This window comes from Mustela nigripes, chromosome 14 (genome assembly GCF_022355385.1).
Source record: "Mustela nigripes isolate SB6536 chromosome 14, MUSNIG.SB6536, whole genome shotgun sequence".
NCBI lineage: Eukaryota > Metazoa > Chordata > Mammalia > Carnivora > Mustelidae > Mustela > Mustela nigripes.
Genome location: NC_081570.1, coordinates 7162810 through 7187987, shown reverse-complemented (window position 1 = coordinate 7187987; position 25178 = coordinate 7162810). Strand labels below are relative to the sequence as shown.

The 25178-nt window shown below is 54.7% G+C and overlaps 1 protein-coding gene across 1 annotated transcript; it reads right to left on the bottom strand.

The window, feature by feature from the left end:
- Positions 1–6668: 6668 nt before the first annotated feature.
- On the bottom strand, positions 6669–23847 carry PGD (phosphogluconate dehydrogenase). The gene is made up of 13 exons (XM_059375339.1): positions 23725–23847; positions 23008–23083; positions 22037–22216; positions 20088–20153; positions 18849–18967; positions 16059–16128; positions 13727–13861; positions 11430–11619; positions 8103–8233; positions 7792–7925; positions 7524–7623; positions 7263–7385; positions 6669–7178 (listed from the first exon to the last, which is right to left on the bottom strand). The coding sequence occupies exons 1-13, from the start codon at positions 23730–23732 to the stop codon at positions 7059–7061; spliced, it is 1452 nt and encodes a 483-aa protein (XP_059231322.1). The 5' UTR covers positions 23733–23847; the 3' UTR covers positions 6669–7058.
- Positions 23848–25178: the final 1331 nt, after the last annotated feature.

Here is a 25178-nt window from a genome sequence, read left to right as displayed (position 1 = left end):
GCCCCCCACCAGCTCCCCGCGGCTGGGTCCCTGGATGGCGGCTTAGTCGAGCCGTCGGAAAGAACGCGTGTGTGCAGGGACAGCGTCGCCGGGCGGCATCCTTCCCTGTAAAATGCGTGGGGCTCTAACTTCCGCAGGCCTTGCAGAATCCACCCCTTGTCCGTAACTGTGTCGCCAACAGCCGCGTTAGGACGTCAGTCTGCAGATATCTGCTGGATGACTGTCCCGTTCGGCAGCGCAGTCAATGAGTAGGTGACACAGCAGAGGCTCAGTCACTCATCAGCAGTCCAAGGGCCCCCAGTTTAAAAAAAAAAAAAAAAAAAGTAAGCTTTGCTCAACATGGGGCTCGAGCTCAGGCGCCCAGAGACTTCATGCTGGTCCAGCTGAGCCAGCCAGGTGCTCCAGGGCCCCCAACTTTTTTTTTTTTTTTTAATGATTTATTTATTTTAAAGAGAGAGAGAGAGCAAGCGTGTACATGGGCAGAGGGAGAGGGAGAAAGTAGACACAGAGCCACGTGGAATCTGAGATCCTTCCCTGAAATCAGGAGTCTGAGCTCCACCTCCGGAGCCAACCTGGCGCCCCAGGGCCCCCAGTTTTTTAAAAGGCCTTTGACCTGGTTGTATATTTTTCTGGTGTCGCTGCAGTCATTAGGGAGCAGACACTGTCCTTGGGCCTCCGCACACTTAAGGCTTAGGGTTTGTTCATTCCTGGTTACAGCGGGAGGTGAGCGTTGAGAGCCGCTGCAGGTTAACCAACCCCTTCCCAGTGCAGAGGAAATCGCCGGCCTTTCCCGACAAAAACGGAACTAAGAAAGAAAACCAGGGCGCTCGGGGTGTGCTCAACGGAGAGAACCCACGGGCAACCTCCCCGCCTGTCAGGTGTGTGGAGAAAGTCAGGGGCAGGGGAGAAGTTGCGGGGCAGAATCCCACAGGGATTTCCCTTTGACTCCTCACCTGCAAGCGGTCCACGTCTCTGCCAAATCCCACAGCGATCTGACACACACAGCTGTGAGGGCCGGTTATTCGCCGAACCCGGAGATTTTATTCTTCAAAATATCTACAAAGGGTTCTTAGAAACACAAAGCTCTAACGTATTTTAATTGTCAGTTTATAGAATGATGACCTTAAGGGAGAGAAAACTTGCAGACAGACCGGTATGAACCCGAATAACCTTTTTTGTTTTTTTAAAAAAAGATCATGTGCATCTGTATGGAGATGTGGGATACTTGAAAGGAATAAAAGAGCCAGAAGGACACGTGATAAACACAGTTGACTTCTGAGCAGTGAGTTGAGGAGAAGGCAGAGAAAGGCACTCAGATTTTCACTTCATATTTTCCTGTATTCCACATTTCTCAACGAGTGTGTGTGTGTGTTACAATTAAAGGTGAGCCCATCAGCCACCCCTGGTCTTCCTCTTCCACAGAAGTGCCCCCCAAGCCCTACAAGCGTGCAGATGGCAGAGACCAGAGAACCTCTTTTTGGAGGAATTGGCCTTCTGATCAATTTCCATTGAATCTGAGGTGACAGGTGCCTCCGGCCTCTTCTCTCTTGGTCCCTGAGAGAATCCCAGTGTCCAGTCTTCTGGGATGGTCCCCAGTGCCATGCAGGGTCGACCTCTCATGGGATGTCCCTGACATGCAGCCTCTGCTTTAGCAGGCCCAGTTCTGCCCGTCGGAAGCCACCCTGCTCCCCCTGCTGCCACTCTCTGGTCTCCAGCAGGAAAGAAGGGGACCCCGGGGTGGGGGTGTGGAGTCGGCTGGGAGCAGGTGGGGAGCTCCAGCCCTAGGCCCAGACCTCAGGTTCAGAGTCCAGCCCCTGTCGCAAGCTTTGTGACCCAGGGCGAGCCACAGAACCTCTCCAAGCCCCAGTTCCTACATTTATAAAGTGGGGACCCTAGTACTAACGTCAGAGAGTGGTTGTGAGGCCCAAATTGCACCTGAGTGCTCAAGAAATAGTCATGGTTATTTCCTGGGCCGTGTCTGTGCTTTGTACCTTGCATGTTACCCCATTTTAAAACAGCTGCTTGCCAGGGCGCCTGGGTGGCCCGGTCAGTTAGACGTCTTCTTCTTGATTTCAGCTCAGGTTGTGATCTCAAGATCATGAGACTGAGACCTGCATCGGGCTCCGCGCTAGGTGTGAAGTCCGCTTGGGATTCTCTCCCTCCTGCTCTGCTCACCCCGCCCTCTCTACAAAATACACACACACACACACACATCTATCTATATGTATAAACAAATAAGTCGCTTCCCACGGCAAAAGAACATTATTCTAGGGGTCTGTGGGGGACCCACGCACTTCGGAGTCTGATAGAGAAGATCTGGAGCTGAGACATTGTGGCACAGAAAATGGATCAATTCAGATGGAGCGATTTTGCGGGGTGAAGACCCAGCCACGACAACGGCCACTAGATGTCAGCCTTGTGTCACGTTGTGACAGCAGGCCTGTCCGGCCAGGGGTGAGCCTGCCCTTCTCTGGGGCTTACCAGGCTCCTCCGCTGTCCCAGGCGCCCTCACAGTGGGTACTGGGGCCCCATTTGATATGTGAGGGGCCAGGATCACAGAGGCGAGAGGACTTTGCTGGAGGCTGACACACTAGGAAGTGGTGGAGCCCAGATCTGACAAGCAGCCGCCTGGCTTCTGAGCCCTCGCCCTGCGTCAGACCGGCCTTTGTGGGTTTCCTGGATCCTTTTCAGCTGCATTAAACAGGGTGCCCTGAACACTTAGTTCACTAACAGTCCTCACTTATTTCCTCCAAAACTGCCCTCTAAATGCTGACTCCGAACACTGGATCTCTGTAGGCCGTCATAAGGATTCAGGACCTTCTGTCTGCTCCCCGCACGGACGCGGGGTCCCCGACACTGTGCCTGGCATGTGGAGGTGACAGGAAGCCTGTGGGGGGCTGCGTGGAGGAGTGAATGTGCCCGAGGAGCAGGAGGGTGGTGCGCGGGGCGGCCGTGTTCCGGCGACAGGGCTTCAGGGGCCTGTGACCTCGGACTAGTTCCTCCACATCCCAGTGCCTCCTTTGTAAACTGGGGTAGGGACAGTACCTGCTTCAGGGGGTGTTGTACTAAATGAGTCCCTTAAAACAGCGCCTGGCCCACAGTTCTGACTATATTCTTGTATGTACCATCGATATGGTGTGAGACACTCAGAAAATCTCCCGAATAGGGCCAGAGCTCCTGGCTTCTCCATGTAACAAATCACCTTTTTCCAGAGAAGCATATGTGGCTGCTACTGGCTCAAAAAATTGAGCTACCCTCTCCCAACCCACATGCTTCCCCTGGAACTTTGCCGCACTGCCATCCACCTGTTGAATTTGGGGTGCTTATGACCTGCTTGTAACTGACAGAATGTGGCTGAAACAATGTCGCACAGCATCCACCGTTAGGTTTAAAAAGGCGAGGTCATGTCCGCTTTGTTCGCCGGAACACTCTGCTTTGGAGCCGAGCCCCCAGGTAAGACGTTAGTCCAGCCCGGGGCTGCCAGGCCATGAGGCAGCCCAAAGCCACCCGGTGGGGCCACACGTACCTTCCTCAGCCTCGCTGAGGTCCCAGCCAGCAGCCAGCATTGGCCACCAGATGAACAAAGAGGATAGACACCTCGGAGTGACGCCGGCCATGTAGTGGCCCTGAGCTTTCAGGTCTTTGTGTGGAGCCCCAGAGACCGTCGACCAAGACAAGCTATGCCCTCTGTGCCTTCCAGTTCCTGACCCACAGAATTAGGGTGATAATGGTTATTACCTGCTCTTCGGGTGCTTTGTAATGTACCCCGCGCCGGTACCTGCGACAGCACACAGGATTACCAGGCAGTGAACACAGACGCGCTACCGTACTTGTGAGTGTACTAACATGGTACCTTTATCCTGAAGGCCTCTCTGCCTGTTCTGAAAGGGGGGGGGGCTCCACATCTTCCTCCAGGAATGTGTGACTCGCCCACCCCTGCCTGAAGTCTCCTTGCTGAGAAATCCCGTCTGCTCCCGTCTGACCCGTCACTCTTTATAACCAACTTGTCTGTGTCCCGAAACAAATAGGCCTAGGATGTCTGCCCCCAGAGAGGCCCTTTCCTGGAGTAGCCATCGGCTTGTCCCCGCATGGCCAGGCCGAAGGACACAGACTCGGCGGAAGGTGGAACCCCAGTGCAGCCACCGCCACCGCCACCGCCACGAAACTGCGGGCCAGCACACCCGCCGCAGGAGCCGGGTAAGAGGCGGCGGGCCAGGACCCTGTGCAGTGGCCTCTGTGCCGCTGAGAAAGCGCTCGGGCCCAGAGGGTCAGTAACGTGTGGCGCGGTGGTGAGTCGGTGGCGGGGCTGGGCAGGGGGCCTGGGCCCCTAGCGGGGCATCCGGGCAGGGCTTACCGGTGCTAACAGTTCTTACTGATCTGTTCTTCAAGTCAGTCATGGGACATAAACTTCAAGAAGCCCAAAAGCCGATCTGGTGGGAGCAGTCTCCCCACCAAGGGCATGGGCCGAGGCCGGTAGCCTCCCACCGGGAGAACAGCAGCCTGTCACCATGGCCTTGCTGTGCCAGGTGCTGTGCCAACCACTTCACACAGCATCACCATCCCCGGGGACGGGGAAGTGGTTTTTACCCCGCTTCGCAGATGAGGAAGTGGCGGTCGGAGGCCTCCGGTGCCGCTCCTGGCCAGCAGAGTTGGGGCGCACACCCCCGGGGCCTGGCCGCCCTCCCCGTGCGCCCAGGCCCTTCTTGGGTCCAGGGGCCACCGCGGCGGCAGCGGGGAGCTCAGACGCGCACAGCGCGGGGCCACACCCCATCCTGCTGAATCCGAATCTGCCCTTTTTCTCGTGACCCTCCCCTGGGGCTGGGGGGTTGACCACAACTGGAAAAGCACCACCGGCCTCCTCTGGTCTCCTGGAAGATGTCAGTCTCAACCTACACGCCCCACCAGCAGACGCAGGAGAGCCCACCAGGAGCCTCCCGAGGCCTGGTCTGCAGTGCACTCGCCGCGGGCTGCTGGGACACAATGTGGTTTCCAACAGGCAGAAACCCTGCTGCGTCAGGGGCGGGGCAGCCCGAAGCGGGAACAGGAATGCCACACAGAGGGGCTTACTACCTGCAGGTGCTGGCCTCTTCTTACTCGAGTCCTCAAAATAGCCGTGAGCAGACAGGCCCTATTATCCCGTTTTACACACGGGAAAACTGAGGGCAGGGAGCATCCAGGGTTCGGCAGAGGGGGGCAGGGGGGCAGGGAGGGGCTGGATCTGAAGCTCCGTAGCTTCTGGGTGCTGAGCAGGTCAGTTCTGCTGCGCGCGGTAGTAGGATTTCAGCCTTCTGGATGGTCCAGCTCTACGTCACAGGCTGTTGACGCTTGGCCTCCCGCCCCGCCCTAGTGTTTCTCTCGAAGGACTCGCTCTTCACCCGAGGGGCACCTGCCTGCCTCAGCGCAGGCCGTCAGAGGTCACCTGTGAGAAACGCTGCATCAAGGGGTTCACATCCCCTCAAACAGAACCAAGTCAGGGGGCGAGGGCACATGTGTGACGAGCACTGGGTGTTCTATGTGACAAGTGAATCACTGAACGCTACGTCAGAAACGAAGGACGTACTTGCCGGACGGTGGCCAGCTGAAATTAAAAAAAAAAAAAAAAAAAAAAAAAAAAAGGCCCTGTCGGGGCACCTGGGAGGCTTAGGTAAGCGTCTGCTTTCAGCTCAGGTCATGATCCTGGGGTCCTGGGATGGAGCCCCGCATCGGGCTCTCTGCTGAACAAGGAGCCTGCTTCTCCCTCTGCCTGCTGCTCCTTCTCCGATGTGCCTGCACGCTCTCGCTGACAAATAAATACAATCTTTTAAGAAAGAAAAAACACTGTCATGGGCAGTGACTCAGCACCTCTGAGATCTGAGGGTGGGTGCGGGGCGGGGGGACAGGGCCGTGTCTAGCTAAGGCTTCACATCCAGGCTGAGAACTCCAAAAGCTGAGCATTTGATGAAAAGGACGGGCTCTCGGGTCAGCTCTGCGAGCCCCTGCGCTTTTCTGAAAGCGGTCAGAGGCCGGAGTAACGCCAGCTGTCAAAACAAGGAAGCACTCTGCTCTATGCTAGGCTTCTCGCAGGATGGTGTAGAGTGTTCCAGAGAACTCTTCTGAAGTTAAGCTGTTGGAATAAAGCAATTCCACTGGCCCCAGGCCACGTAACCCTACCAGTAAGGAAGTACGCCAGCAGGGTTCTTTCTCTTGAGTAAACAAGATAAAGCGAACAGCCCAATTTGAAGACTAGGCCCAGGTCGCTAAAAATGCCCAGGTCCCATGCGCCCGGCTGAGGGACGAGCAGAAAGAGGGGGGCACACTGAGCCCCTCATGTCGTTTAAATGTAGTTCCTGACGCGTTCAGCGTGAAGTGTGACCCAGAGAAGGCTCAAAGACTTTTCCCCGAACAGCCACACACCAGCACCCAACCCGAGAAAACATTCGTGTCCCGTGTCGCCTCCTCGTCCTTCCCCGCACAGGTAACGACGCTAAACTCTGCTGTGTTTCTTGTATCGTTTGGGAGTCTTTTAAAAAAAGAAGACAGAGATGCGGCGCCTGGGGGGGGCTCAGTGAGTTGAAAAGAAAATGGAGAGGAGAAAGCGCACGAGGCCGGAAGGAACGGGCTCCAGTGGGGGGAAAGCGGCGGCTCCGCGTGGCCGAGGGGAGAGCACTGATCGGGAGAACAGGCACACGTAGGATCTACCTTTTATTGTGTGGAGAAAAGCGGGAAACCTACCACGTGACGCAAACGTTCCAGTCTGAGCGACGTCCCCCCCCCGCCCCACGTGTGCCTCGAGCTGGGACACGGCCGCATGGGGCTGGGGCACACGGGCGCACAGGCTGGCCTCCTACTCGGCCCCAGGACGCCGGGGCAGAGGGCACCGGGCTTCTCCAGGGCCACTTCACATGGACACTCACGTGACCTTGTCAGGAGTCCCTTAGGAGACTATCTTAGAAAAGGTCTGAGCAGAGAGCGGGGCGGAGGGCTAGGTGAGCAGCGTCGGGCGGCCCCTGGAATGTCTCCCCCCCCCCCCCCCCCCCCCCCCCCCCCGTCCTGGGAACCGTGGCAGGCGACTGGTCTGATCAGGCATTGTATGAAGAGGACGACACGCTGCCCCCGTGGCCCGTCCAGTTGGTGTGGATAAACTGTCCGGGTTTGGCTAAGAGTTCGTAAGTGTGAGCCCCGAAGTAATCCCGCTGAGCCTAGAAGACAAGAAGTCGGGTGGTTGGAGAAACGGGGTCACGCCGCCGCCCGGTTAGCGCCGCCCCCCGGCTGGGACAGCTCACCTGGATGAGGTTGGCTGGCAGCATGTCGTGTCTGTACCCGTCGTAGAAGGACAGGGCGGTGGTGAAGCAAGGCATCGGGATGCCCGCCTGGACCCCGGTGCTCACTGCCCGCCGCCACGAGCCCTGAGCCGAAACAAGCCAAAGACGAGGGGTCAGCCCACAGGGAAGACGCCTGCTTCCTTCCCAAGTGGCAGAATTCCACGGGCGCCGAGGCTGGGAAGTGAAAAACCAAATCCCCGCACCTAGCTCTGGGCGGCCTACCTGGCAGTTCTCAACAGCTGACTTAAAGAAGTCATCGAGCAGGAGATTCTGAAGTTGTGGGTTCCGGTCAAATGCGTCCTTTATCTTTCCCAGGAACACGCTGAAATGAGCAGGAGGGAAGAAAGCAGCACCTTAACCTGGGCGCACTGAGCGCCCGGCAGGAAGCAGGGGAAGCAGTCGTCGGGGAGACTGTCCGCTCGGGCGCCGAGAGCACCGCCCTGGGGCACGGCGGCGGGCGGTGGGGGGCGGGGTTGTGCCGCACACTCACCTCCTGATGATGCAGCCCCCTCTCCACATCAGGGCGATGCCGCCGTAGTTGAGGGTCCAGCCGAATTCCGTGGCCGCCTGTCTCAGCAGCATGAAGCCTTGCGCGTACGAGATGATCTTGGAAGCGTAGAGGGCCTAAGGGACAATGGGCCCGAGTGAGCCAGAGTTCGCCACGTGCTCCCCGCCAGCAGGCCGGGCCTAGTGTGGATGGTGGCAACAGGACACAGCTGGACTCTGCGGCCTCCCGCGGCCTCCTGCCCGCACTGCTGCCCAAGGCACCCACAGCCACCACGGTCAGGGACTGGGCCCCACCTTCCGAATATCCTCCAGGAATGCTTTCTTATCACCTTCAAACTGGATCTTCTGGGGACCCATCAGCTTTTTGCTGGCCTGAATCCTCTCGTCCTTCAGAGATGACAAGCATCGAGCAAAAACCGCTTCTCCTGCAGAGCGGAGGAGAGAGCGTGACCGCGCGGAGGGGAGAGCGTGACCGGAGCTCATTCGTGAAGCCGGCGGGAAAAGAGGACACAGACGCCAGAGAGGAGGAGGGAAATTAGTCAAGGATCGGATTTCCAGTCGCACCAAGAGCTGAAGTCTCAACCTTCGGCTGCAAAATTGAACCTGGCTCAGAAAGAATTTTCAAACTTGGGGCGCCTGGGTGGCTCAGTGGGTTGGGCCTCTGCCTTCGGCTCAGGTCATGATCTCAGGGTCCTGGGATCGAGCCCCACATTGGGCTCCTGCTCAGTGGGGAGCCTGCTTCCTCCCTGCCCCCCCGCCTGCTTGTGATCTCTGTCAAATAAACAAAATTTAAAAAAAAAAAGAATTTTCAAACTTACAAAAAGTTTTAAACTTATAAAAACCTCTAGACAGTTGATTTGATAATCAAAACTCCAAAGAAATCAATCTTCCAGCATGAACCCAAGTACAGTCACAAAGATCAACGTGCAATTCACAACGGGAGCTCTGAGCGCCTGGCAGGCTCAGCTGGTGGAGCTTGTGACTCTTGATCTTGGAGTTATAAGTTTGAGTCCCACGTTGGTATGGAGATTACTTAAAAATACAATCTTAAAAAAAAGTAAACGGGAGAAGTTCTAGAGAAAAAACAAGGAAGTAAAACCACTTTGGTTCGGAATTACTCTGCTGATCCATATGTAAAATTTCAATTTCAGGGATGCCTGGGTGGCTCAGTTGGTTGAGCAGCTGCCTTCGGCTCAGGTCATGATCCCAGCATCCTGGGATCGAGTCCTACATCAGGCTCCTTGCTCAGCAGGAAGCCTGCTTCTCCCTCTGCCTCTGCCTGCCTCTCTGTCTGCCTGTGCTCGCTCTCTCCCCCCCCCCCCTCTGACAAATGGATAAATAAAATCTTATTTTTTTTAAATTTCAATTTCACTTGGGAGGGCTTGGAATTTTTAATGTTCACCAAAGACTCTCTTCTATAGGAGCACTCACTGCCCCTCAAAAACTAGTTCACAGCAGACAGCCTTGAACTTCGCTCAGTGCTCAACTACAGTCGGGTCACCCTGAGCTGGGGATTGCCTGCAACAGCCAGTACACGGAGAAACAGCAGACTTGCCCCTCAAAAAACTCCATTTTTTTTTTTTTTAAGATTTTATTTATTTTGACAGAGACAGAGCACACAAGCAGGGGGAGCAGCAGAGGGAGAAGCAGACTCCGCACCGAGCAGGGAGCCCGGCACAGGACTAGATCCCAGGACCCCGGGATCATGATCTAAAAGGAAGTCAGACGCTTCACCATCTGAGCCACCCAGGAGCCCCCAAAACCCCATTTTTTAATTATTTAAATTTCTTTTCCAGTACGTCCACAATCACCATAATTTTGTTTCATTTGAATGAACATTTCAATATCAAGATATTTAAACTTCTCAAAAATTTGCCCTTCGAAAAGCCGACTTGCTCAACTGACACATTACACAATTAGAGTCAATTACACATACGAATCCGTCCCCCGCAGATAAAATGAAGTAAAACCTCTGGGCTTTGTTTTCGAGGGAAGGGGACGGGCCACACACCCAACAGCACTGCCCGAACTCGGAGCACACACGCCGGCGTCAAGGGGCGAGCCCACCGGGCCACGCTCGCCGGCCTTGCACACACACGATGACTCGGCACCAGGGGACGGAAGTGTCAGTGGGACACGGCTGGCGCAAGGAGGCCAGGGTGGCACAACACCCTGCGTTACCCAAGGGTCAGCTCGAAGACTTCCTTCCCCAGTGGTGCAGCAAACACGACGGGCGCCCACCCAGAGACGAAGCGTGGCCTGCCCCCGACCGGGAGGCGCGGGCCTCTCCCCACCCGAGAGCAGGATCGTTTCTGACCCTTCCTCGCCCTTCCGCCGCTGTCGGTGACCAAGAAACTGTTCCTGGCGGCTCTGCCCTCGCTGCCCTGCCCTGGGCAGCCCTCACATTAGCTCAAGAGCGGCCGCTGCCCTCTGCACCGAGCTGGCTAAGCGACCTGCTTCTTGCGTGGCTCACAGCCGGCCGCGGGGAGCCCTAATCCATGGGGGACGCAGCCTCTAACCGGCCGAGCAGAGGAAAATCTGTGTTTAGAGGGAGAGCCGTTCTGCCAGGAGCGGAGATGAGCCTTTCATTCAGCTCGCCAGGCACCTTGTTCTACTGTTTTCAATCTCGCCGGAAGTGTATCTGTTTTATTCTTAAAGGACCAACTTGTTTGAGTCCTCTTACTATCTGCTATCTGTCCGTTTCTGCTTTCCGTCGCCCCGTATCTTCCCGTTCGAGGCTGAGCTCGCTGCTCTAAAACACAACATCCACAAAAAGGACACACACCAGTGGTCCGGATCGTGCCTTTCTTTAAATGAAGGGGAAGGAACAAAGGAAGAGAGTTCCTAAAGGACCTGAAATGTATAGGCTGTATTTCATTTTTAAAATGTCTGGGGGAAGGGTGCCTGGCTGGTTTAGTAGGAAGAGCATGTGACTCTCCACCTCGGGGTGATGAGTTCAGGCCCCACGCTGGGTGTAGAGAGAACTTAAAAATAAATAACCTTTAAATAAAATTAAAAATAGGGGTGCCTGGGTGGCTCAGTGGGTTAAAGCCTCTGCCTTCGGCTCAGGTCATGATCTCGGGGTCCTGGGATCAAGCCCTCCATCGGGCTCTCTGTTCAGTGGGGAGCCTGCTTCTCCCTCTCCTTCTGCCTGACTCTCTACTTGTGATCTCTGTCTGTCAAATAAATAAATAAAATCTTTTAAAAATAAATAAATAAATGAATAATAAGTAAAGTGTCGAGGAGGGGGAACCACAGTAAAATATTAACAAAAGTTGAGGACGGAATCTCACGTCATTCGTGAATAATTTCGTTACCGGGACCTCCCCCATTAGAAAGGTCATGGAGGTCACCGACCACAGTTCAGTTCCCAAGACAAAAGCCAGCCAGAAGGTCGAGCTGAATAAGAAAGCCAGGAACTCCCAAATGGCCCTCAGAGCCCGTGTGACCGAGAGGTTGGCAGGAGGAGAGGCTAGAGCGCAGGCTCGCACCCGAGGAGCAGAAAGCACTAAACGCCGCTGAGCGCCGCACACAGGCTCCCGGGGGCCGGTCTACACCAGCATCCCAGAAGCACAGCAAGAGCGAAAGAGACGAGGGGCTTCGGCGGGGAGCGCACATTACCGATGAGGGTGACGGGAACGCCGTACTCCAGGGCCGAGATGGCCGTCCACTTGCCCGTGCCCTTCTGGCCCGCGCTGTCCCTGATCTTCGGCAGCAGGTGTCTGCCGTCGCTGTCTCGGAACTTGAGGATGTTGGCCGTGATCTCGATGAGGAAGGAGTCGAGCTCTGTCTTATTCCATTCCTCAAACACCTAGCGCGGGACGTGGGAGGCACAGCGTGAGAGAAACCCGGCCCGCGCAGAAGTCCCCCGGCCCCCGGCTTTCGTCTGCAAGGACTGGTGCTCATGACTCGCTCTGCGTACGGGGCTGAGCCCCGCTCCCCTGAGTCGAGTTTGCTGCTCCCCACGAGTCAGCTGTGTCTGCTCGCACCGTCGCCTCCTCGGAGGCCACCCCGGCTCACGGGACCTCCTTATGCCCCCTCCTCTCCTGCAAAAGCTCCCGCCAGCCAGCTGCACACTGCCGCGGAGCGACTGTCGTGTGTCCCAGCTCCGTGCGGCCAGGGGGCAGGGGCTTTGGTTGTTTGGCTATTATGTCCCCAACACCGAGAATGGTTCCTGGCATATAGGACAGCACTCGTATCCATAAATACATTGTTTTCAGTAAATTCATTACATCTGAACAAACAAGAAGAGAAGCCCTGTTTCTACGAAAATAAAGTTAAATTGTTTTAGAAAGAAGAGTGAAGGCAGGTCAGCAAAGCAGAGCAGGGATGACACGTTTCAAAGTTGGGAGGGGGGGGCGGCCGGGCTGGGGTTCAGTCAGGGGAGGCTGCAGCTCTGGATCTCGGGGTTCTGAGTTCAAGCCCCATCTTGGGTGTAGAGATTTCTAAAAAAATAATAAACTTTAAAACAAAAACATTAGGGGGGAAAACTGTAAAAACTCTGGCAGGATTCTGCAGCGTGCACCTTGCAAGGAAGTGTCCCTAAATCATGTTCCACTCGAAGGCACTGGAAGGGGAAACCCTAGATGACGAGAAAGAGGACTATGACGCCGGCCAGCAGAGCCACACTTGGAGGAAAGGACTGGATGCGGGAGGAACGTGTCTTCCTCGATTTCCAGTTAAAGTAAATGTTTACCTAGTGACACTGCTGAAGTCTTCAGAGAAAAGAGTACTAGTGCTAACCTTGAAATATATTTTTATTTTTAAATTTTCTTTATTTTTAAAGAAGATTTTATTTATTTGACAGACAGAGAGCACAAGTAGGCAGAGAGGCAGGCAGAGAGAGAGGAGGAAGCAGGCTCCCTGCTGAGCAGAGAGCCCGATGCGGGGCTCGATCCCAGGACACTGAGATCATGACCTGAGCCGAAGGCAGAGGCTTAACCCACTGAGCCAATGAGGTGCCCCTTGAAATGTTTTTTTTTAAAAGATGAAACTGATAAAAGAGGGACAGACATTCGACAAAGCAAGAAAAATGCAAGAAGGACACCGTGGGTGGTGAGCACACAAATATTCACGACCGAATTCTTTCAACTTTGCTGTGTGTTTGAATATCTGGTTCCTAATAAAATGCTGGGGGGGGGGATTTTTTAAAGATTTTATTTATTTGGCAGATCACAAGTACGCAGAGCAGCAGGCACAGAGATGGGGGGGAGCAGGGTCGCTGCCAAGCAGAGAGCCTGATGCAGGACTCTATCCCAGGACCCTGGGATCATGACCTGAGCTGAAGGCAGAGGCTTTAACCCACTAAGCCACGCAGGCGCCCCGGGGTGGGGGATGTTCATGTTCCCCCCACTTTGACTAACTTCTGATTAACTGCCCAATAGCCATTCCCAGCCTGACCAGGAAAGCAAGCTTCCATTCCACTGCCCCCATGGGACAATGCGAGACCAAATGAGGTAACGACCATGAAAGCACACAGGCCCGACACAGGAAGGGCCACTAAATGGTGCTAGTGATCAATGCCAAGATTCTCGGGGGAGTTCTGGCTCCGTGGCTCGCTATCCTATCGTACAGCTTCCCTTCTATTGGACTGAGTCTGTCTTTTTTTTTTTTTTAAAGATTTTTAACATTTTTATTTACTTGCAAGAGTGAAAGTAAGAGAGAGCGCATGCTCGGAGAGGGAGCAGGAGGCTCCCCCCTAAGCCCGATGTGGGGCTCGATCCCAGGACCCTATGATCACGACCTGAGCTGAAGGCGATGCTTCACCAACGGAGCCTCCCAGACGCCCCGAGGCTGACTCCATCCTCCCACCAGCAGGACCCCTGGAAGGAGGCGGAGGAAGGCTTTACTCCGCAGGCAAATCCCTCTCACCCGAGCAGCAGGGGCCGCTGCAGCCCAGACGCAGGCCCGGGACTCACCTTTGCCATCTCGTCGTGCTCCATGGCCAGCACGTCCTTCATCAGGTGGTAGGCCTCACAGATGAGCTGCATGTCCCCGTACTCGATCCCGTTGTGCACCATCTTGACGAAGTGGCCGGCTCCTTCGTCTCCCACCTGTCGGGGTGACAGGCACCAGGCGGCCTTCAGAGGCAGGACCCCGGGAAAGCCCACGGCCCATTCTTTGGCGAGGCTCCCTCCCCATAGAGAAAATAACAGGCTGGAAGCAAATATCTGTAGTGTCTTTGACACGGAGTATCACCACGCAACAATCCGATGAAAGCCCCAGCCAGCCGAGTGTTCTCAAACTCACTCAGAACTCGGTTCTCTCGAGGTTTCTCCAAGCCTCCCAACTCGCTGCAAGCACGTGCGGTTCACGAGCCTGCATCTCCCGCCCTCCCTTGCTAGCAGGGCCCTCGCTCCCCACCCTGCCCACGAGTGAAAGATGCCCCCTTCCCGAAGTTACCACTCTCCCACCGCCGGGGCTTACAGCCCGTCGGCTGATTAAACCACCAGCAAATTAGAAAACATGTAACTGTGTCGTAGTTGCTGCTACGGGCTACCTAGGGGTAAAATGACCCTGGATCCACGGTCTGGCCGTCCACCTGGTAAGCCTCCAAATGTGTTTGTGCCAGCGCGTCTCAGGTGACGAGATACGGTTTATGAGAAAGCTGGCGGGACGCATACGGTTGGAACACCAGTCTGTTAATTCAGTTCAAGTAACTACAGACTTTAGTGGTTACAAGTCTCAGTCCCAGCGGCACGTTCTGCCCCTACAGACGAGCTGGGTGGGGAACCAAAGCATCTGAAAATCGCTCGGTGGGCCAGGCACGGTAGGCCAGTCACGGTGGGCCAGGCATCAGAACAAAGGGAGTTTCAGGGTCAAGCATCCGGTGGCGACGAGCTCCGAGTCGGGCGCAGCCATCTCCACGACAGGCATCCACGTGCGCGGTGGCCCGAGGTTTGCTTGACCCGCGTGCTCTCTGCTGTCCCCGCTGGGACTCTGTCGGAGACTTCCGCCATCTGCGTTTCCGCGGCTGACCCGCCCCCTCTGGCTCCTGACACCTGTGGCTGCCAAGGACCACGGCCAGTATCGCCTTCCCTCGCCCCGTCGCTCCTGTAGTGAGCGAAGGAGCGTCCGCTCTCAGTATCCGCACCAGCTTTGCCAACAGCCCGAGAGTAAGCCTGGAGGCTCTGGAATGTCAGCCCCCGACTCGGTCAAGACCCAGCAGGGCCCGTACTGGCCTCTCGTCACGATTCTGTCCCAAGCGCGTCTACAAAGCAGGGACCGCGGCTGTCCTTTCACGGCGGTCACTGACTGTCGAGGCTGGAATGTTCCCTTCCTAGTCCTTGACACTAATGAGAACATCTCAACCCTCCAGATCCAGCCCCGCCCCTCTCCACCCTAAGCAGACCGGGCCGGACTCGGGGACACTGGTTAAGAGGCACAGACCAGACAGGGGGCTCCCGCGGCCGTCCCCGGGCACGGTCGGGCCTCCCCGTCACTGCTCATCGGCCTCAGGCCTCCTCCATCTCTGCCTTTCACCGCCCGCACACAGAGTCAAACAGAGCGGACTAGGAGCTAGAGACCTCGGAGACCACCCCCTCCTCACATTTTAGGGACAAAACACTGACCCGTGTACCTTCCTGACTCGCTAACGGCCCCCGGTGGACGGAGAGCCGGGGTGACAGGTCAGGTCACTCAGCCTGGCGCTTCGCCCACCCGTGGCACGGCCTGAGTCTGCAGCTGGGACAGAACTATCCTGGCGGCAACACGAGACGCAGGGAGGCGGCGCACGGGAACAAGCCCAGGCCTCCCTCCTGTTTCGCGCGGGCGCAAGGCCTGACGTCGCGGGCTCTGTTCGAGCACAGAACACCTGATCCCGGGTGACGGGAAAGATTTTCCACATCCGTGGCCCGGACCTCTGAGCGCCCCGCACCAGCCCCTCAATCCTCCTTCCGTGCAGGCGGGCGAAGCCCAGCTTTGTGACACTTTCTTCATTTTCGTGAAGTCACAGAGCTAATGACACGAGTCTCGCTTCACCTTGTCCTTGCTGTGCCTTCTTGAAGAACCCAACTTCTAGATGAATGGCGCAGGGCTGTTTTTAACACCAGCCTCGAGGCTCTGAAACACTCAGGAGGCAAGGCCACGTAAAAGAGGCTCGCGTCCTCGGCCATCACTGCGCTAGCGACTTCAAGACTGTGAAGCTGGTCCCCAAACTAACTGTGGCCCCCCAGGTGGTCCTGGCTCTGTGCGCTTTGTCCCGTCTGTGCCCATGTTACCAGCCGGCTTGAAAGAGGAGCCAGAACTTGCCCAGTCACAGCAGGGCTCCCCCGTTCCTACTTTTGCGGCGATGCCTTGGAAGATCGTCTTGATGTGGGGCCTGTGGGAAGGAACCGTGTAGTTTAGCTGCTGAAAAGAGGGACCGAGATCTCAGTTAAATACTCAAGGACCCCCCACCCCAATCGTTTTCTTGTGGGTGGGAGGTGGAAGCGCCCCCCCCCCCCACTGTGGAAAAAGTAATGAATGAGCGAGTCCACGAGGTAAGCCCCGCAGAGGCGGCAGACTGGCTGGTGAGAGAAGACAGGAAGGCCAGCGGAAGCATCAAAGCACAGGAGAAATTTCTCGGGCGCTGGGACTCAAACAGCAAGCAACAGGGAGGCTCCCGGGGAGACGCCTGTCATCCTGTCGTCCTGCCGTCCTGTCATCCTGTCGTCCTGTCCTCCTGTCATCCTGTCGTCGGTCTGGACGCGTGGCCTCAGGCCCGGCGGGGCTCCGCACCCGCTAAACCGGGCGAGGATTCCCAGGGCAGCTTTGTGATGACCCGGAGAAAAAGCGGCTGTTCCTCCTCCCTCCCACTGTCCCCGGAGAGGAGACGCGAACTCACGAGGCTTTCCGCTTATGCTCTCCTCACTACGACCACTGAAGGCTTCTTCCCAAAAAGTTTTTGGTAAAGGCACGGGACTGCCAGGGTTGCAAAGCTCATGCTCAGGATCAGAGCTACGACAGCTTCGCGTGAAGCTTTAGAACCTCCCTGAACTCGTACGGAGTGTTTAGGGCAACGGCGCCACTCCTACCTCTGCCGGGGCTCGATCTCACCACCCCAAGGCCGTGACCTGAGCCAAAATCCAGAGTTGGATGCTCAACTGACTGAGCCACCCAGACAATCGCCTTTTAAATACTGTATTAACCACTGTTCCTACTACTTTGAGTGAACAGCGAACAAGTCTTCCGTATGCTTACGACTGCCCGACGGTCTGAGAGATGGAGTCACTGAACGAGTGAGGCACCGCTGCCTTAGCAAGTGTCTTCATGTGTATCGTCTGCATATCTAGCCTGAGATCAATGTTTGTAAACTTCTGGGTGGCTCAGTGGGTTAAAGCCTCTGCCTTCGGCTCAGGTCATGATCCCAGGGTCCTGGGATAGAAGCCCGCATCAGGCTCCCTGCTCAGCGGGGAGCCTGCTTCCTCCTCTCTCTCTCTGCCTGCCTCTCTGCCTACTTGTGATCTGTCTGTCAAATAAATAAATAAAATCTTAAAAAAAAAAAATGTTTGTAAACTTCTGAGAAGCAGGAAGCTCTCTATCTACTTCCAGATTTCACACGCTGTGGGGGCGCCTGAGTGGTTTAGTGGCTTAAACATTCTTTTTTTTTTTTAAAGATTTTATTTATTGGGTGCCTGGGTGGCTCAGTGGGTTAAGCCACTGCCTTTGGCTCAGGTCATGATCCCAGAGTCCTGGAATCGAGTCCGGCATCGGGCTCTCTGCTCGGCAAGGGGCCTGCTTCCCCCTCTTGCTCTCTGCCTGTCTCTCTGCCTGCTTGTGATCTCTCTGACAAATAAATAAATAAAATCTTAAAAAAAAAAAACAAAAAGATTTTATTTATTTATTTGAGAGACAGATCACAAGTAGGCAGAGAGGCAGGCAGAGAGAGAGGACGAAGCAGGCCCCCTGCTGAGGAGAGAGCCCGATGTGGGGCTCGATCCCAGGACCCTGGGATCATGACCTGAGCCGAAGGCAGAGGCTTTAACCCACTGAGCTACCCAGGCGCCCCAGTTAAGCATCCTCTTGATGTCAACTCAGGTCATGATCTCAGGGTCGTGGGATCGAGCCCTACTTCGGGCTCCGCGCTGGGTGGGGAGTCTGCTTGTGATTCTCTCCCTCCCTCTGCCTCTCCCCACACTGACACACTCTCTCTCTCTCCCCCTCAAATAAATAAATAAATAAAATTTTTCGATCTCATATACTGCACAGAATCCCAAGTAACTCATCAGAGAGCTAATTTAAAGAATAACCTTCCCCAGGAAACCCTTTGCCTCTGGGAATTAGGTTTGATCACTCCTTACTTTAACCCCTAATATCATTCTAGCACACTGGAAATCAAACTCATTCAGAAAAGAATGGTACCTTTCCACGTCTCCCTCAAAAGGATCCCTTTTTTCTTTCTCTTCTGCTCACCCACCTCCCTCCGTCTGGCTTGCTCTCTCTGCAGTATCAGCAGCAGGTTTCCCTCCGTCTGAGTCAGGTGTGATTATTACTTGTACCTTTTCATTTTGGTTCTGTCCCACTCACCACCCCCCACGCCTCGTGCACCCCTGCTCTTACATCACCGATGCCATGGCCAACTCTTCCCCTTACGGACAGCACAGAGCACAGTGTAAAACTTGTTTTGTCCCCAAGTCAGATACAAAACTTCCACCTCACTCTCCCAGGGACAAAACAGGCCTCATCAGATTTTTCCATCACTCATGATTATTAAATGAGTGTTTATCTTAGGACTGGGCACCACTTAGAGAGGCAGACTTTACTTCCCAGTCCACACAGCACCCAGGACATTATTCTAACGGCTTCCTTAAAGCCCCTGAACTCGGTAAGCCTGTTTAGAGCTTTTAGTATCAGTCTTGGAGGAAATAGCAGAGATCAAAGGGCAGAAGAGAACCTCGCACACAGGAAGTCAAAGCAGTCAATGTACAGACGGAAGAACTATTCCTGGGATCTCCACCACTCAGGCCCCGCAGAGATCAGGGGGGCAAGAGGTACCCACGGCTCACTCCCCTCACAGCTCAGGCTCCCTGTGCTGAAACGGGTGGCACCTTTGATACTTACCAGGCTTCCTTGTCCCCTCCTGGCATAAGTGAGGGGCCATACCGGGCCCCCTCCTCTCCACCACTGACTCCGCTCCCCACAAACAAGATTCCCTTGGCCTTGAGGGCGCGACATCGTCTCTACATGAGAGAAAGAATTTCATTATGCTTCCGTAAGACAGTTTCTCCCAGTGGATAAGAGGAGGTAGAAGACAGGTATGGAGAGCCCACCCAGGACATGAAATGACCCCAGGAGCCAAGAATAACCTCATCATTCCAGAAATTTTATCCCGGGGCACCTGGCTGGCTCAGTGGTAGAGCATGCAGCTTTTGATCTCAGGGTTGTGAGTTCAAGCCCCATGTTGGGTGTGGAGCCTACTTAAAAAAATAAATAATAAAAAGAAATAAATAATTTAAAAAAGAGATTTAATACCCTCAGTTTGGGAATCAGGACAAAAAAAAAAAAAAATCCAGGGAGCCTGGCTGGCTGTCAGTAAAGTGTATGACTCTTGATCTCGGCATTGTGAGTTTGAGGGTGTAGAAATTACTTAACTAAAAAAAAAATCTGGGGCACTTGGGTGGCTCAGTTGGTTAAGCATTGCCTTCGGCTCAGGTCATGATCCCAGGGTCCTGGGATCGATTCCCGCATCAGGCTCCTTGCTCGGCAGGGGGCCTGCTTCTCCCTCTCCCTCCCACTCCCTCTGGTTGTGCTCTCACTCTGACAAATAATAAATAAGCAAAATATTAAAAAAAAAAATCCATGGAAGTTTAAAATAGCTACCTTTCCCCAAAGGGAAATAATAAATAAATCTCATTTTCCTGGAAGGTCTAGTACCGTCAGACTCCATTAAGAGCTGGTGGGCTTTGGGGGGTGCGGGTTTGGTTTTTAAGAGTTGGCTTCATACAAGTATGACTTCCTGCCACTTGGCACTTAGGACGATACAGGGTCTTCTCCCAGCACACGAGGCCAGTAAAGCCGTGGTTCTCAACCATGGGCTGCTGGCGGAGAAGGGAAGAGCTAAGCACGAACCGTCCGCCTCCTGCATCCACGCGGAAGCCCTCCTTCTGAGTTACACGTATGCCTGAGGTGACCTCAAGTACGTCCTAGCAGAAACAGAGGCTGAGGACAGCAGCATCGGCACCAAGCCCCAGGATTAGCACTGCAGAAGGACGGTCCACTCTTTCAGCACGTGTGCAATGCTGATACTTTTTTCTAGAATGTTCTCAGAACCAGAAAGAACTCAGACTGAAGAATACTTACTGTGGTGTCCCTGTATTCAGAATTTCCTCCATCAATGATGATGTCACCAGTGTCCAACAATGGTACCTGTAACCAGACGCAAGCATTACGGTGGGCCAAAGAAATGGAAGACAAAATAGAATGTACCTTAACCAATTAAAACAAACAAGAATTTATCCCAGATAAATCCAATCTAAAAGCACATGTTGGGGCGCCTGGGTGTCTCAGTGGGTTAAGCCTCTACCTTTGGCTCAGGTCATGATCTCAAGGTCCTGGGATCAAGCCCCACATTGGGCTCCCTGCTTAGCAGGGAGCCTGCTTCCCCCTCTCTCTCTGCCTGCTGCTCTGCCTACTTGTCTGCCTGCTGCTCTGCCTACTTGTGATCTCTTTCTGTGTCAAATAAATGAATAAAATATTAAAAAAGAAAAAAAAGAGATTTAAAATTTTACAACCAAAACCTGCTTGAAAAATTTTGTGTTTCCACTGGGTGCCACCGGCTGTCTTACAGTCCCAAATCCCAGCAAAGGGACTCGTTCTAAAGGATCCCATCATTTCCTACAGAATCTGCCCACAGCAGTGGAGGGGCCCGGTAAGCAGCCATCAGCGGGTCTGGTGCGTGACTCCATGACCAGCCCGGTCTGGAGGTGGCAGGAGGAGACCAGGCCTCGGACAAGCACATCTTCCTACAGGGCACGACGAGGCTGGCTTTACTAGTTATTCTTTCGTCTCCCCGCACAAGGATCCAGTGAACTTGACTTTGTACTTTCTTATGCTGGAGAATAAGCTACGGCCTTCCAGTCCATTCTGTGTATAGCTAATCATGATCAGCTTAGCATCTTGCTACACAAAAAGCTTGGTGTGTCCTTTCCTTATCACAGCATTCTTCCTTTCTAGGTCATTCTTTTTTAAAGTGGTAACACACTGGTTACAAATTCTGCTCCCTGCAGAGACCCCCCCACTGTTAACAGGGCTCCCGCAGGAAAGGAATGGTTCATCCCTTGCCTTTGTCTATCCCTACGCTCTCACAACTAATGCCTTGGTTTTTCCAGAGCTGTCACTGAGAATTTGAGTTATCTTCGTACGTTAACCAAACGCTGTTGGGGACATTCCCTGGGGAAGAACCTGTTGTCGCCACTGGCTCCTCCCCTCCACTGCCATCCCAGTGGATGCGTGGCCATCGGCCCTTCGGCGAGGGCACAGCCTGGCGAAGCACGCAGGGAAACCCACCACCCCCTAGCCTTGGGGCCTACAAGACCCATCAGCCTACGATGTGTTACAGAAACAGAATGAGCCCTACAAAGCAGTGCCCCTACAGCTGAGGCTCAGGGCCGAAGTGCAACAGAGGCCCTCTCTTGGGCACCTGCCCGAGGGTCACCCTCCTGTCCTCCCAAGGCCATTGCAGCCCATACACATAGGTTTTTTTCTTCCAAATCATTCAGAAATAAGTACCCAGCATGTAGATATCCCTAGGATTCCCTAAGGAGATCTCATCATTTATATTAAATTATAGAACAATTTACATATTGTTATTTTACACAAATGCTGAAAAAAGTGAAATCTACTTCTAAATTTGGACACCACGGTTTATTGGTGAACAGCTCTAAGCACGTATAATTCATAACCAAAACAGTAAATTTTTTGACCATCGATGATAGAGACAGACCAAGCTCCCTACTACTTCTACTCCTACTGTTAGTGAATTCTAATTGAAATGTCCATTGGTGTCCTAGAATTTCATATATATGGAATTATTACCATCTGAGGATATGCGGTGACTTAATCTGTGCCGATCAGGTTAACCAACACCGAGACATCGAAGCACTGTTTTGTCTGAACTAAGCAGCTCACATCCAGACACCAAAGAGGCAAAAAAAAAAAAAATCTCTTAAGTAAAAAGTGGCGACACAGCTGACGGACTGCAGGAGAAAAGCTGCCCCGCCAGCAGCAGCTGGGAGCAGAGCGGGCCTCACCAGTTTGTCGATGAAATCGTCCACTGCTTGGCCAGCCTTCACCAGCAGTATGACCCGCCTCGGCTTCTTCAGCTTCGCGACCATCTCCTCCAAGGAGTGAGCACCGACCACTTTAGTTCCCTTTGCCTCATTGGCCAAAAAATCGTCAACTTTGGAGACTGTCCTATTGAAAGCACAAACCTAGAAGGACAAAAAAAGGTCTGCTCAGGAGATCAGGGACACAGAAGACCTTCAGACCCCTAGATTAAGAGGCAGTGAAACTTCTACCGCAGAGAAAGGAACAGAAGCAAAGGTCAGCTGCCCGAGGCAAACCAGGCTGGAGTCTGTCACCAGCTGATTGGGACTCAGATTCAAATCAAGGGACTCGATGCTGCAAACTGTTATCTTTTGTCACCAATAGTCCTTGTATCAGAACAAGCTTAGTGTTTGTACTGTTTAAATTTTCACTCACCCCAGTTCTCACTAGACAAAGATGTTAGAGCTCTACCAACCCAGGGCGGATTTCTCCTCCTCCAGCTATGGGCAAGATGGGGCGCCTGGGTGGTTCAGTCACTTAAGCGTCTGCCTTCCCTCAGGTCATGATCCTGGGGTCCTGGGATGGAGCCCTGCCCACAGGGAGTCTGCTTCTCCCTCTCCCTCTGCCCCTCACCCCTGCCTCGTACTTTCTCTCTCCCGTTCTCTCAAATAAATAAGTAAAATCTTAAAAAAAGAAAAGAAAGATCTGGGTAGGTTTATTCCGGCTGCAACCTTACAGATGCATTTAGCAAGACTCTCCTTCAGAGAAGGTGGAGCTGACCCCACCCCCCCACCGCCCACAGGCAATCGGGGGCTTGTCCTTCCTTGGCAAAACCTCCTGAGCAGCAACAGGGGATCTGTCAGAAGTGGCAGCTGCATAGGATCTTGGAAATCAGCAGCAGCGCACCAAGACACACCAAGAACCCACAAGACAAGTGTGTGTTCTCCGGACTTACCACAAAGCCGTGGTCATTCATGTTCAAAATTAAGTTCTGGCCCATGACAGCCAGTCCAATCAGTGCAATGTCGGCTCTAAAAGACCAGGAAAGGGAACAAAGAAAACGTGTCAGTTCCACTTAATCCATTCCAACGCAGAGACCCAGAGTGTCCTAGCTTTTCCTATGAACAATCTGCCTTCCCTCTTCCCCTGCCCCCCCCTTCACCCTGGAGAACCAGGCGTGCACCGCCCAGGCCACTGCAGACGGGCCACCCAGCGCTCCCCACTTCACCAGACGGCGAGTTCTCTTGAGATCCACTAATCCTGCAGGAGGGCGTGCAACCTCTGCTCTGCCCAGGCCACCCGCTGATGACTCACTGCGGCCGTCCCCGTCCCCCACGCCCCCGCGCCCCCGCGCCCCCGCGCCGGGAAGAAGTCCCGCAGGCACAGCCGCCGACCGTCCAGGCACTTCCCCTCCGGCTCCGGCCCCGGCTTCCCTCGGCCATGCCGGCCCCCTCCCCGCCGGACCCTTTCTGGACACGGGGATCCGCCCGGCGCCGCCGCGAGAGGCTGAGGGCCTGGGCCCGACCGGGGCTGGGACCCTGAAGGTCCGGGACTCCGCGCGCCACGAGGCCGGGCTCCCGCGACCCCCGTGGTCAAGGCGACGTCAGGGGTGGCTCCGCCCTCCACGCCGGCCCCCGGAAAGTTCCCCCGCGGCCCGCAGGTCGTCACTCACTGGGCCATGGCGGCGGCGGCGGCGGCGGCAGACTGGGCAGGAGCGGACGGAGCCGGAGAGCGGAGAGCGCGCGGCGACGCGACCGAGGCTGAGTCGCGCTCCTGCTCTGGCCCCCAGGGCCTTGGCCGCGGCCTTCCGGCGCTGACCAATCGGAAGGAAGGGGCGGGGCTTTGTAGCTACGCCATTGGCCCTCCCCGGCGCCTGTTAGACCACCTGAGGCAAACGGACCCGCCCACTCCCGGGGGCCGGCTCAGGAGAGCGCCGAGCACATCGATGGCAACGCAGAGGCCGGCAGGGCGGGGGCGCCTGGGACTGGCGGAGGAGGCGGGACAGGTGGAGGCGGCCCGGCGGCCCCGGGGACGGACACGGGGGCGTGGGCGGGGCGCGAGGACCGCTGGAGGGAGCGGGGGCGCCGGGACAAGTGAGGGGGCCGGGTCGGGAGCAGAGGACTCCCGGGACTGACGCAGGGGGCGCGGTGGGGGCTCCCGGGACGGGCACTGGGGGCCCGGCGGCTCGCGGTCACCGGCGGAGGGACGGCGGGCGGCTCCTCCCGGACCCCGGAGCAGAGGACACTCGGGTGGGCGCCTCCAGTACATTTGATGATTTTTTCTTCTGTGAACGCTTCGTATCATCTAACATGTACCTGGCACCCTTGCACGTAGTAAGTGCTCACCAGAAACCAAAGTCACGCAGCTGGTTAATGGCTCGTTAGTGGCCCAGCTGTGACCCGTTCAAGGCCAAAGCTAGTTCCATCCCAGCAACTGCACAAGCTACTTTGTAATACAGGTTTTAAGAGATACAGTGTAATAACTTACCTGTAAGCTGTGTCCCACTATCGTGTTTTTTCCTATTGGAAGTTAGGTCAGACTAAATCACAGTTAACAGTATTGTGAATGCCAATGGAATCTCACTCTGAATATTTAAAATCTCAGGATCGGGGCACCTGGGTGGCTCAGTGGGTTAAGCCGCTGCCTTCGGCTCAGGTCATGATCTCAGGGTCCTGGGATCGAGCCCCAGAGCCCCACATCGGGTTCTCTGCTCAGCAGGGAGCCTGCCTCCCCCCCTCTCTCTGCCTGCCTCTCTGCCTACTTGTGATCTATCGAATAAATAAAATCTTTAAAAAAAAAAAAATAAAAAAAAAATAAAATCTCAGGATCTGTCTTGGATGTAGAAATTTTCCTGTATTATTTTTTGCACTAAAGGCATTCTGTTAATTTGTTCTTTTCCTCGAGTTTCCCTTGAGTTGTACCAGCCAGCGCTTCCCGTCCTGAAGTTCCAATTTTCCTTTCTCTCCTCTCCTGCGTGGAGGGTGGTGTTCATGAACTCTGTGGTTGACCCGCTGTACAATGTCCAGGTGGGGCCAAGATTAGAACAGAACTTCCTTCTGAGGAAGAAAAAGTCCCTGTCCCTTGAGGCCCTTTCCTTGATTCCTTCTTGCTTTTCCTGGTCACAGA

What these genes read in the sequence shown, in the direction of transcription:
- PGD (XM_059375339.1), bottom strand. An exon ending in CGTTCCCGTCACCCTCATCG is followed by an intron (nt 8,234 to 11,429) that starts GTAATGTGCGCT and finishes TCCGCTCTGCAG; the next exon opens with GAGAAGCGGTTTTTGCTCGA. An exon ending in GGGGGCTGCATCATCAGGAG is followed by an intron (nt 7,624 to 7,791) that starts GTGAGTGTGCGG and finishes TGCTCATTTCAG; the next exon opens with CGTGTTCCTGGGAAAGATAA.